The 14,420-nt window shown below is 42.7% G+C and overlaps 1 protein-coding gene across 3 annotated transcripts in view; it reads right to left on the bottom strand.

Annotated features, from left to right (window-relative positions):
• The window catches only part of bbs9 (Bardet-Biedl syndrome 9), a 425,985-nt gene that overhangs the window by 169,440 nt on the left and 242,125 nt on the right, over positions 1-14,420 (bottom strand). For all 3 annotated transcript variants that reach the window (XM_051935893.1, XM_051935892.1, XM_051935891.1), the window contains exon 11: positions 3,973-4,049. In XM_051935893.1, the coding sequence (XP_051791853.1) occupies positions 3,973-4,049 (77 nt within the window). The remainder of the gene's footprint in view (positions 1-3,972; positions 4,050-14,420) is intronic.

Consider the following 14,420-nt stretch of genomic DNA (forward strand, 5'->3'; position numbering starts at 1 on the left):
CCATCAAGAAATGTGGCTACAGACTTAGTGCTCTATCTATCTATCTATGGACAGAAATTAATCTGACTATCTCTAGATAACAATGTTTTTATAATCTCCAAGGGCTATTCCTGATATGGAAATTGTGCTCCTTGTCCAAAAAGACACCTACCACTGCCAAGCATATATATAGAAATAAAAAAAAAAAAAAAACATGGCGGTGCACATAGTTGCAGCGGCTCGGTGCTCTCCCTTTCAGAGTTGTGTTTTGTATGTTGATTTTAGTTTGTTCTACATCCTGTTGGGCAAACATATACTACAACCGAGACGATCTTCTTAAGATCGGAGTCTGCTGTGAGGGCAGTGTTTTTTTGGCGGAATTCATTCACTCACACAGCGTTCTGGTGGATATAGCCAGGACACCCGGCTCCCCGTGGATTACCATCCCTGGAGGCCGTCGATGAAGGTGGCGCAGAGAGAGGAAGCAGAAGTGAGGATGCAGGGCCGGCGCACTAGCTAGACTACGGAGACTGCCTCACAAACCTCCGCTTCCAAGCCTTTTCCTCGCTAACGCCAGATCTATTGTCAACAAGATGGATGAACTGAGGCTTCAGGTTGCATCAGACTGCATGATCAAGGACTATAGCTTGTTTGTGTTCACGGAAACCTGGCTTCATTCATGCATACCGGACTCGGCTATTGAGCTAACAGGCTATACATCGCAGCGCTACGACAGGACTAGAGACTCCGGTAACAGCAGAGGAGGGTGTGTGTGTGTATATCAATAATAACTGATGCACGGATGCAGTGATAGTGGATAGCCATTGCTCCACTGACTTGGAGTACATGACTGTGAAATGTAGACCTATCTATTTACCGCGGGAGTTCAATGTGGTAATGATCACTGTTGTTTACATACCACCAGCTGCTAATGCTAACTTGGCTCTGAGACATTTATACAGCAGCATTAGGAGCCAACAGAGCCGTTATCCTGATGCAGTGTTCATTATCACAGGGGACTTTAATCACATGGATTTAAAAGCAGTGCTCCCCAAACTCCACCAGCATGTAAAGTGTGCTACTAGAGGAGCCAACACACTAGACAAGGTCTACTCAAACATCAAGCTGGGCTACAGAGCTAAACAGTTTTCATACCTGGCCCAGTCTGACCACATGTCACTGCTGATGATTCCTGCATACACCCCTCTCCGCAAATCTGCTCTTACCACCACAAGATCCATCACAACCTGGCCTGATAACGCCTCTCTGCAGCTGCAGGACTGCTTCAAGAGGACTAACTGGGACATTTTTGAAAGTCCAGACCTGGAACTCTACACCGAAAGTGTATTGTGTTACATCAAAACCTACATTGACACTGTCACAGTGGAGAAATGTATCCGTGTCTATCCAAGCCAGAAGCCCTGGATGACAAGAGAGGTTCAGAGGCTGCTAAAGGAAAGGAACACTGCCTTAGGTGCGGTGACAAGGCTCTCTACAGCATGACACGGTCCAACCTGAAGAGAGGTATCAGAAAGGCTAAGATGGACTACAGGAGAAGGATTGAGGAGCACCTGGACAGTAATAACAGCAGGCAAGTTTGGCAAGGAGTCCAGCACTTCACCAACTACAGGACTAGCCATGGAGCTGCTGAAGGTGACGTCTCAATGGCAGAGGAGCTGAACCACTTCTTTGCTCGCTTTGAGATGGAACTACCAGAGGCAGCTGTTACACACGCAGCAGCAGTTCACAACAACATCACCCCCTCCCTTAGGGTGGAGGAACACAAGGTGTGATGCTTGTTCCAGGCTGTCAATCCTATGAAGGTAACAGGTCCCGATGGTGTCCCTGGACGTGTGTTGAGGAGCTGTGCAGAGCAGCTGGCTGGAGTCTTTACAAAGATCTTTAACCTGTCACTGTCCCAGGCCTCAGTTCCATCCTGTCTGAAATCCTCCATCTTACTCCCTTTACCAAAAAAATCACCCATAACCTGCCTGAATGACTATTGGCCAGTAGCGCTTTCCCCGGTGTTGATGTAGTGTTTTGAGAGACTGGTTCGGAGTCATATCATATCCTTCATCCCTCCCACCTTTGATGCACACCAATTTGCTTACAGGGCTAACAGGTCTACTGAGGACGCTGTTGATGCTGCTCTCCATGCTACCCTGTGCCATCTGGAGCACCAGGGTAGCTACGCACGTCTCCTATTTATTGATTTTAGCTCTGCTTTTAACACCATCCTCCCTCACAGATTGGTGTGCAAGCTGCTAGCCCTCGGACTCCCGTATTACACCTGTACATGGATTAAAGACTTCCTGACAGACCGCACACAAAGGGTTAGGGTGAGCCCTCACATCTCTTCGGCCAGCAGCACCGGCTCTCCTCAGGGCTGTGTGCTGAGCACCCTGCTCTTCACGCTGTACACACATGACTGCACCACCACCCACCACAGCAACACCATCGTCAAATTTGCAGACGACACCACTGTGGTGGGGCTCATCTCTGGGGAGGATGAGTCCGCCTACAGGGACGAAGTGGAGTGGCTGACAGCAAACTGCACTGACAATAACCTGCTCCTGAACACAATTAAGACCATGGAGCTTATTGTGGACTTCAGGAAAAAGAAAACGGACATCAAACCACTCTACATCGGAGGGGACTGTGTGGAGAGGGTGTCAGACTTCTGCTTCCTGGGAGTCCACATCATGGAAGACCTGTCCTGGGGTGTGAACACAGCTGAGCTGGTGAAGAAGGCTCAGTAGAGACTTTATTTCCTGAGAGTCCTCAGGAAAAATAACATCCCCAAAAACTGCTGGTGTCCTTCTATCGCTGCTCTATTGAGAGTATCCTGTGCTACTGCCTCTGCTGTGGTTTTCCAGCTGCACAACAGCGCAGAGGAAAACATTTCAGCGGATCTTAAAGACTGCTCAGCAGATCATCGGCTGCTCTTTACCCTCTCTAGGTGAACTGCACAGCTCTTGCTGCCTCAGAAAAGCAGAAAATATCTTAAAAGACTCCTCATACCCCACTCATGACATGTTCTAACTGTTGCCATCAGGCAAAAGATATAGGAGCATCAAAACAAACAATAATAGACTGAATAACAGTTTCTACCCTGTTGGTATTAGGGCACTGAATGCCACTTAATCACCTCCAATGCAGCAGTGCAATAGATGATATCTTGTGCAATAGTGTTCATGTGCAATTAAGGTCTTAGGTTGAATGTTTGTGTTCTACCTTATTTCTTCTTATCCTTTTGTAATTATATTTATTAATATTTTGACACCGCAGGGACTGCACCCAATTTCATTGTATTTCATACAATGACAATAAATATATTGTGATTCTGATATGCAAGGAAAATAAAATAATAATGCATGAATAACTAAACAAATATGACAAGCCATAGGAACTTCACCTTACAGCACAATCATATCACCCTAACCATCCATACTCAAACAGACAAGAAATGGAAAATTTAGAACTGCACTATACCACTAGAATTAATAAGGTGTTACACAAAAGGAAGTCTCTTTGCTTTCATGAAGTTAACAACTGAATGATGCATTATCAACCAACTACAATTCTTATGTTGTCTCCCTCTCCTTCAGCTGGTTGTCTTCAACACTATCTAAAAGCCCCACATTAGCATCAGTAACAGTTTTTCAGAACTGCTCGCCATTTAAATATCAAACATCTCTGATAGTAGAATTCACACTGAGGTTTAAAAATAGAGGGAGTGTGGTCTTAACACTTTATTCACAGGACAAGAAAACAGTTTGGAGAGAAGGATAAAACACTGAAGCTTCTGAGTGGCCTTTTCTCACCCTGTGTAAATCATTTCTCCAGAAACACCAACCAAAGCAAGCCTACCAGACTATTCAAACCTATTTATAACCCAACAGGAACCATTCAGGGCTATATATATATACAACATTCTTTACAAAGAAAAAAAAAACAAAACAGTGGAACAAAGAGCAAATGGTGGGATCTTACCAATTCTGTATCCAGGTTTGGGGAGGTGATGGCAGTTACTGACAAATCTTCATCCTTTGTTATCTTGGGCAAGACATCTGAAAATAAGACAAGATTGTTTACGCTTTTGCAAGAAGTGGAGAGTAGGATACAAGTAGGAGTGGAAGGAGAAATGGATGAATTAAGAAATATTACTAGATAAGAAATGAAAGAAGTGCTGAGGATGATGACGCTGGGAGAGAGAGAGTGCTGGCCATGATGGAATTGCTCCAGAAATACTTATGTACAGTATCCATATTACTAACCGAGAATGCTAAACCGGATGATGGACGCAGGCACATCCGGCAATGGGCCGTAGCTGCAAAAAGACTTACTGCGCAGGCGCAAAAAGAGTCCGCGAGAGGCGCAAAAAGAGTCCGCGAGAGTCGGCTGAGGAGCCGAGAAAGGCGGTCAAAAGAGGGCGAGAGAGGCGAATGAGGGGCCGCGAGAGGCGGACAAGACCACAGAAAAAAGGAGTGAGCACAGGAAAAATGGAGAAATGAGGAAACGCAGGCAAAGCACGAAACACATTGCACACGAGACTAGACCCAAAAAAAAAAAAGAGGCTCGCGCACAACAGCAAGGCACCCCCCCCCCACCTACAGGCACCGGACGGGACACACACCAAGAGGGGGATTCAACAAGCCCATGGAACACAAAAAAAAGAACACAAAACCACCCCACAGACCCTACAAGCAAGGGACGGGACACACACAAACAGGGGATTCAACAAGACACAGGAACACAAAAAGAAAGAAGACGCTCGCGCGACAACAATCCTCAACCCCCCCCCCCCACCCCCCCACACACACATCCATAAGAAGTGACACCCAAAGCCACATATTCTAAAGTGAACATCAACACCTTCACACTAGACAGCATAGGTGTCAGCATTGGTGGATCTCCTTACAATAAAGCACTATTAACCGTTCAACTGCAGAAAAGGAAACATATTAACAGTGACTGCGATCCTCCTTATTACTTATCCATATTTCACATGCTGAGAAAGAAACAAGTCATGAATACACGGTCACGGGTACAAAACGAAAAGGAAAGGATAACAGGAACAAACACACGAACACGAAAGAAACAACAAAATAGACGGCTATGCAGCATAGGTGGATCTCATTACAATAAGGCACTATTAACCGTTCAACCACAGAAAAGGCTCCATATTAACAGTGAGTGCAATACTCCTGGGCGGCACGGTGGCGCAGTGGGTAGCGCTGCTGCCTCGCAGTTGGGAGATCTGGGGACCTGGGTTCGCTTCCCGGGTCCTCCCTGCGTGGAGTTTGCATGTTCTCCCCGTGTCTGCGTGGGTTTCCTCCGGGTACTCCGGTTTCCTCCCACAGTCCAAAGACATGCAGGTTAGGTGGATTGGCGATTCTAAATTGGCCCTAGTGTGTGCTTGGTGTGTGGGTGTGTTTGTGTGTGTCCTGCGGTGGGTTGGCACCCTGCCCAGGATTGGTTCCCTGCCTTGTGCCCTGTGTTGGCTGGGTTTGGCTCCAGCAGACCCCCGTGACCCTGTGTTCGGATTCAGCGGGTTGGAAAATGGATGGATGGATGCAATACTCCTTATTACTTATCCATATTTCTAAAAGAAAAAATGACTCGACTCCAAAAACGCAAAGCTCAACTAAAGCTTCTAACTAACGATGTACCTAAAAGTTAAAACTTTATGAACTGCATTACATCCTACAATAGTTCATTTAATATGCACAAATCTACATCCTAGATCCACATGACGCAAACTATCAATCAAAGTGCTGCATCGCAACAGGCACGGATTCAAAACGAAACACCTCCCGTCTCAGACATACGTTAATGGCAGCGAAGGCTACAACGGGCTTCTCACAAAGCACAGCAAATCGATTACAGCTCCAAAACAACACGTCCCAAATACTACACATGCAACAACGCGCCTCTCAAACGGCACAAGCAAAACATACACCAGGAAAATTCATTCGGATTAATGAATGTCATTTGCAATCATTGTCATTCAGTTCACTTCCCTGAAGAAACAACTGGCAATACAAGTTATACATTTACACGTTGTTGTCAAAAGGGTCAAATTAGACTGCCTTCTTTACATTCATATACTGAATATCTACAGAAGCTTATAACTGACGATGTACCTGAAAGTGAAATCTTTATCAACTACATTAGATCCTACAAATCGGAATCCACTATGAACATTAACGGTGGCACTGTACGTGACATCCGTCTTGAAAAAATGTTGTTTATTGATGAATGTTCAATGGCATGAACAAACGTTTATGAATAATAATATTCGATTTGGAGGAAAGGTACTTTTATGAGGAGGAGATTTTAGACAGTGATTAGCTATTTTTCCAGATGCCATGCACTCAGCTATTGTTCAGTGCACCTTAAAATACGCAGACAATTGGCATTGCTTTCAAAAGATACAGTTAGTAAAAAAGATACGATGTCCAGAACCAGATCATAACAATTGCTTATTACAACTGAGAGATGGTACACTCACCAATACAGATGGACTTCAGCCACATATTATTACAATTCCTCAAGCCTTTATCTGCGACGACTTAGTTACAGAGAGATTTGAAACAGCAATCTCATTAGACCAAATGCCCCTTTTAACACAACGCACTATATTATGTCCAAAAAATATTAATGTGGAAAACATAAATACCCAAGTCATTCCATTACTTCCTGGAAAGACACAACTCTTTCTAAGCTCTGACAAACTTGACTCTGATCACAACAATAACCATCTTAAATAACCTTACAAGTTCTGAGCTGGAATTACCTTTTACACTTAAACGGCGTGTACAAAGAAATTTTCAAATAAACCTTTACACTGTGCCACACACTTTATTGTTTGCTTTCTATTTGCATCATCTACACCGTCACACTATTCCATATCTCATTCATACATCACGCTCTTTGTCATTCCCAACACCAGGGGTTGGCGAGCGAAGCGAGCAGGGGGCGGAGCCCCCTAGTATGAGAGAAGAGGGAGTGGAACTTCTTTGCAGTGCTCCTAAAATAACTTGCCAAAATAAGAGAATCCCTCTAGATCAGTTACTCCTAATCTGGGGTACACTTAACCCTGGGGGTATGTGAAAAAAATTGTGAAAAGGCCTAATAACATACATAGTCAAATGTTGTGAAATTAATTCACCAATAAGACGATTAGCGGTGTGGGTTTTCATCCTTATTTCTCCTTAAGAAAAGCCCATGTTTACCTTGCTTTCTTACTTATTGTAGTGAGTAGTAGGGAGGCCCTCCCACAAAAATGTGTGGTGACCAGGCCACTAGGGTGAACTTACTCAGTGGCAAGGCATTCTATGATCTCAACTCTTACTCTCGTCTGCTTCAAGAATATCATGCCAGTACTAGAGTATTTTCAAGTGAGCAGCTCAACCAGCAGTTCAATCAGTCCAGTGAGCAGTGAACAATGAATGCAAGGTCACTGGAGCCTAACCGAACAAGCATTTGGCACAAGGCAAGAACCAGTGGCAGCACAACCCATGCATTGACCTGGGTGCAATCCAGTGAGCAGTGAACAATGAACCAGTGACTGCTTCCAGGTTTTTCTATACATGGTAGTTTTGCCATCCAATTAATTGTTCAATTCGTGCATCATCCCATATGGATCAGTGATTGAAAACCAGCCAAGTACTTCTCAGGGCACACCTAACACTTTGGTGTAGAACAGCAAATAAAAAAGAATTTTCAGTTCCACATAATGGTAAAAAGAGAAAATAGGATGAATACATGAAGTTTGAGTTTTTGTTTATATGAGATGTGGACTGTCCTAAACCCCAGTGTTTAATGTTTGGGAAAGAATTACTCACTGGTAGCATGAAACCATCTTTACTGTTGAGGCATTTACAAACAAAACACACCAGCTATAAAAACAAGGAAAGTATATTTTTTCAGCGCCTATCAAAAAATCAAAATGTTACATTGCACGTGCCGACTGTAAACAAAGAAGGAAAATGCGATTGAAGTCTTGTACCGTATTAATTATTGATTGCTAAATGTTGTAAATACCACTCTATGGCTGAGAATTTAATTTCCTCTTGTATAAAAGTTCTCCTTTGTCAGCACACACAAGAGGTAAAGCTATCTTTAATGCTATCCACTGTTATTTTAAAGAAAAGGACATTAATTGGTCTAATTGTTGTACAGTGCATCCAGAAAGTATTCACAGTGCATCACTTTTTCCACATTTTGTTATGTTACAGCATTATTCCAAAATGGATTAAATTCATTTTTTCCCTCAGAATTCTACACACAACACCCCATAATGACAACGTGAAAAAAGTTTTAAAAAACTGAGAAATCACATGTACATAAGTATTCACAGCCTTTGCTCAATACTTTGTCGATGCACCTTTGACAGCAATTACAGCCTCAAGTCTTTTAGAATATGATGCCACAAGCTTGGCACACCTATCCTTGGCCAGTTTTGCCCATTCCTCTTTGAGGACATCTCAAGCTCCATCAGGTTGGATGGGAAGCGTCGGTGCACAGCCATTTTCAATCGGATTCAAGTCTGGGCTCTGGCTGGACCACTCAAGGACATTCACAGAGTTGTCCTGAAGCCACTCCTTTGATATCTTGGCTGTGTGCTTAGGGTCATTGTCCTGCTGAAAGATGAACCGTCGCCCCAGTCTGAGGTCAAGAGCGCTCTGGAGCAGGTTTTCATCCAGGATGTCTCTGTACATTGCTGCAGTCATCTTTCCCTTTATCCTGACTAGTCTCCCAGTTCCTGCCGCTGAAAAACATCCCCACAGCATGATGCTGCCACCACCATGCTTCACTGTAGGGATGGTGCCAGGTTTCCTCCAAACATGACGCCTGGCATTCACACCAAAGAGTTCAATCTTTGTCTCATCAGACCAGAGAATTTTCCTTCTCATGGTCTGAGAGTCCTTCAGGTGCCTTTTGGCAAACTCCAGGCGGGCTGCCATGTGCCTTTTACTAAGGAGTGGCTTCCGTCTGGCCATTCTACCATACAGGCCTGATTGGTGGATTGCTGCAGAGATGGTTGTCCTTCTGGAAGGTTCTCCTCTCTTCACAGAGGACCTCTGACAGAGTGACCATCGGGTTCTTGGTCACCTCCCTGACTAAGGCCCTTCTCCCCTGATCGCTCAGTTTAGATGGCCTGCCAGCTCTAGGAAAAGTCCTGGTGGTTTCGAACTTCTTCCACTTACGGATGATGGAGGCCACTGTGCTCATTGGGACCTTCAAAGCAGCATAAATTTTTCTGTGACCTTCCCCAGATTTGTGCCTCGAGACAATCCTGTCTCGGAGGTCTACAGACAATTCCTCTGACTTCATGCTTGGTTTGTGCTCTGACATGAACTGTCAACTGTGGGACCTTATATAGACAGGTGTGTGCCTTTCCAAATCATGTCCAATCATCTGAATTTACCACAGGTGGACTCCAATTAAGCTGCAGAAACATCTCAAGGATGATCAGGGGAAACAGGATGCACCTGAGCTCAATTTTGAGTTTCATGGCAAAGGCTGTGAATACTTATGTACATGTGCTTTCTCAATTTTTTTATTTTTAATAAATTTGCAAAAATCTCAAGTAAACTTTTTTCACATTGTCATTATGGGGTGTTGTGTGTAGAATTCTGAGGAAAAAAATGAATTTAATCCATTTTGGAATAAGGCTGTAACATAACAAAATGTGGGAAAAGTGATACGCTGTGAATACTTTCCGGATGCACTGTATATCATGTACTGATGGAAGCAAGCTCCATCAGATTGTTACACCTGTCTTCACGTTCATGCCATGATGATAATTTAACATGAAACCACTGCTGCACCCACATGCAAAACCCTGCATCTAAGCACCTTTCTGGTGAATAAAAAGTCATTCTTGATGAAGCTAGGAAAGTGGCTAATTTTAAAAAGTCAACGTCCACAAACTCAATGCTTTTCAAAGGATTGTGTGAAGAGATGATGACTCTTCATTCTACTCTCTGTTTCTTCATATAGAAGTAAAAGGACGAAAGTCCTTACCCAGCTGTTCGAACTTAGGCATGAGGTCCAGCTTTTATTTTTGATGAACATCCTCTCCAACTTGCTTTCTAGTTACACGACTGTGATAGGCTTCACAACCTTGCAAACTTTATTGCAACCAGATATTGCAAAACCAGATACTTTCCTAAAGATAAACTAAATTTGGCACACCAGAATATCTAAGTAACAATCTTCAAAATTGAAATCTATGATTAAAATAAATTACATCTTTGGAAGCCATGTATTAAAAAAGGCTAGCTTGAGGTGTTTGAAACTTTGCACAATTTCCTATCTGAGAATAAGCTGCACCTCTCCCAGGAAATGAGCGAGAAAGTAACTGAAAACTTGAATGGGCTAAAATCATCTTTCAAGAAACACTTCCTAAAGCCTGGACTAGAGAACAACTGAACTGAAAATTCCTTTGAAGAAGAATATTTATAAGCAGCCCGATAATCAGAGAAAAAGAGATGATCAAACTTTCAACTGATACTACTTTAAGAGCTGAATTAAAAAAGAAAATTCCTATTAGTTTGTGGGCAGACATCAGCAGAGAATATGAATAGCTGACCGACAAGGAGCTTACATTTCTCTTGCCATTTATAAATACAGAACTGGTGCAGAGGGCTTTCTCTTCTTAAACCTTTATAAAAAATAAATATGCTAGTAAGCTGACTGCAGGTCCAGAATTGAGACTGTATATACATCACTTGAACCTGATTTCAAAAAACTATGTGCCTCAAAACAAACTCAAGGATCGCACCAAACAATTTTTGTGTGTTTTATAAAAAAAAAAGTTTTTATAATTATTGATACATTTATTCATAAATTAAACATGCTCATTTTTATTGTAACTTTTAATTTTTTAACGTAAAAACATATGCACTATTTATTCAACTTATTATTACATTGTTTAGTAATCCCATTATTGGCCCATTTACTTCCAGTTACAACATGTACATTTTAAATGATAACAACAGTATGAATTAGAAACTTTTATGTAACTAGGATGTCAAGGGGTACACAAGTGAAAAAATTTTGGGAACCACTTCTCTAGACCAAAGAGTATGGGGATTTTTGCCATTATCACCATAGTTGCCCAAACCCAGGAAGACCTTTACTCCAGTAATGATTTACTGGAAGAAAGCCTAGAGAGAGGAGGAGGCAGATCTGGCAAGAATGTGCAAAAAAGTTGTTGCAAGAGGGATCTGTTGATTGGTCCCAAGCCAGGAGCCTTGCAAAAGAAAGGTCAGCGTGAAAATATGTGTTCAATCTCAATACCAATCTGTGTGCTGCTTGAACCTTGATTTACACTGAATTACACAGAAGAAGCCATAGTTTGATCATTCATGGTTAGTCAAACTTTTTACACACAGCTGTTAATCTGATTCTTCACTTTGAGCTTCCCGGGTTTCATATTGGCTGTCAGAGGTTAGTACACATTACACTTCTGTAAATCTTTCTATTATATAGTAAGGGGTCTTGTGAGTCTTTACCAAAGACCTAAGAGGGCTGCTGCAAAAATGGGTTGTGAAAGCAAAAGATCAGGAATGGAGAAAGATTACTGATGGCCTCAAAGCTATTCTGGCAAACTGTTTGATGCCTGAGAAGGGGTAGGCGTGACCTTGGTGAGACTCTGCTAAGCAGGTTTGGAAAGGTGCTTACCTCTTCAGGAGTAATTGTCGAGTGGTGGAATGAGCATTTTGAGGAACTCCCCAAACCAGTGGACATGTCTTCCTATGTAGAGGGAGCATTGAACATGTCCAGTGGGTAAGTGGGGGCTTCCGTCACTGTTGATGAAGTCACTAAGCTGGTCTAAGGATTCCATGTTTTTAATGTTACTAGGACAGATGAAATCTGACTGGAGATGTTGAAATCACTGCACACTGATGTAGCAGTGCTAACGGGGAATGAAACTTCAACTCCCAGCAGTCCCTGCAGTGGCTCTGATTGGCCGTCTGCTGTGGGTGCAGGGGCTCCTGGGGACAAGGAGCCTGGTGCGATATTTAAAAGGAGGCCAGTTCTACAGAGAAGAAAAGTCTTTTGTGTTTCATATCTGGAGTTGCCTGTCTGTTTGCCTTCCCGTTTTTCTACCTGTGCATTCTTGTTTTGTCCTGGATCGTCTCCTGTTTTGGGTGTATGGACAGTCGGGTGTCATCCTGCTGCATGAGGACTCTCTGAGGATTTGCTGTCATCCTGCGAAGAAAGGAGCGTTCCTGATTCCATTCACACGCCATTATCTCATCAGGAAATACCGGTAGGACTGACCTTTATATTCATATACAGTGTGCTGATCTCTGGACTATCTACCTCCATCATTTCATTTCATCATTTGGCGTTTTCATGGACTTCATCATGTGTGGTTTTGTTAGTAGTTTGTTATTGTTGAGTTCGTTTTTATTGTATATCTCCATAAGGGGAACTGGGGTGGGATCATTGTAGTTTGCATATATTTAATTTATTATTGTTTAATACATTCTTTAATTTCTGTTTTATACCAGTTGCTTTTTTGTTTTTGTGAGGGAGTGTGTGTGAGTTGGGCCAAAGCTGGGTGCGTTCCTTAGATCCTCACCTAAATAATATATAAATCACCATCATATCAAAAGTGTAAATCTTAGCTGGGTTTTATTTAGTCCTCTACATTGTTGGGACAGAGTTTGTTTAAAGTGTCTATTCAAAGTTTCATGAAAGGTGGGTGAAGCACCCTTGAATAGCAGACAGGTGTGATGACCCACAAATTTAAGAAACATGACCACATTCCTCAGCTTTCCAGGTAAAGAATATGACCGGGTAGTCGAGGGAAGAATCTGTCCGATGGTTGAGACAAAGATACAGAAGGAACAATGTGGATTCCATCCTGGCCGTGTAACATCATACCAGCTTTTCTCCCTGGCACAATTGCTGGAGTGTGCACAACAGTATGATAAATCCATCTACAAGTGTTTTGTAGACTTGGAAAAAACATATGACTTTGTCCCTTGGTATGTGTTATGGTTGGTGCAACAGGAATACAGAATAACAGGGCTGCTCTTCCATCCTATTCATCCCCTATATATGTGCAGTGAAAGATATGTCTAAATACTTGACTTTAGGTTGAATTTGTTCATTGTGGGTGTCAGACTTCATCAGGGCTGTGTCTTGTCATTACTTCTGCTTGAGGTTTTCATGGACAAGATATCAAGGTGTGGTCGAGGATGCGAGGGTGTCCAGTGATTCAGACAGTGGGTAGCATTGTTGTTTTACGCAGATGATACTGTCCTTTTGCCTCATTTGACTGTAACCTTCAGCAGGCACTTGACCAATTTGCTGCCAAGTGTGAAGGGGCTGGGACATGGATCAACATCTCCAGGTCTGAGGTCATGGTCATGGATTTCTCTCTACAGGTGAGTGGGTTGTGGAGAGGGTAGAACGACTGCCCTTAGTGAAAGAGTTCAAGTATCTCAGGATCTTGCTCATAAGTGAAATGAAAAAGGGAACGCGAGATCGACAAGTGCATCAGAGTGGCGGTAGCTGTCCTGCAGGTGCTGGGGTAGTCTGTGATGGTATAGTGGGAGCTGAGTTTAGAGTAGATTAGATTAGATTACCTTCATTAAATCCATGGAGATTTGTCTAAAAACAAAACTCTCAGTTTACCAGTCAATCTACATTCCTAATTTTGCCTATGGTCATGAGATAAGGTTTCTTCGCAGGGTGGCTGAGCTGACACTCTGGAAAAGGGTAGGAAGTTCAACGATACGGGTGACCCTCAGAGAAGACTCACTGCTCATCTGGATTGAGATGAGCCAGTTAAGGTGGTTTAAGCATGTCATAAGGAAGCCCCCTAGGGTGGCTACCCCAGAACTGTTCCAGATACATCTCACTACGCAGAGACCCTGCAGGAGACCAGGGACATACAGAAGGGATTGTATTTCTTGGCTAGTTTGGGAATTCTCCTAGAAGAGCTGGAGTCTGTAGTTAGGAATAGATAAGTATGGACTGGCCTGCTGCCGCTGGGACCCTCACTAGGAAGAGTGGATAAGAAAATATGATGAACTGAGATACGTGTGCTTAGGGTGTTGTGAGCATACAACTGGACACTTGAAATTTGGATTATGCCACACAAATAATCTGATTTTTTTTCATGGACATTTTGATATTGATTGCTGCTATTCAAGCCAAGTCTCCATTCAAGTCCCTTGTATTAGGAATTTGTTTAGTATCTGTTCTCTTTGAAAAGATGAAATTGAAAGATTTCCCAGTCATCAATATAAATGCAATGTAAGTAACAGATACAAAAACAATTATGATTTTTGGGTAATGTATTCCTTAAATGTAAAGTGTTGCATTTATTATCTATTGCTTGTATTATATTAATGTCACTAATCTGAGCAAGGCATGCAAGTAAGAACCTTATTGTACTGTGTACACAT

Source organism: Erpetoichthys calabaricus, chromosome 13, assembly GCF_900747795.2.
Source record: "Erpetoichthys calabaricus chromosome 13, fErpCal1.3, whole genome shotgun sequence".
In the NCBI taxonomy this organism is placed as follows: Eukaryota; Metazoa; Chordata; class Cladistia; order Polypteriformes; family Polypteridae; genus Erpetoichthys; species Erpetoichthys calabaricus.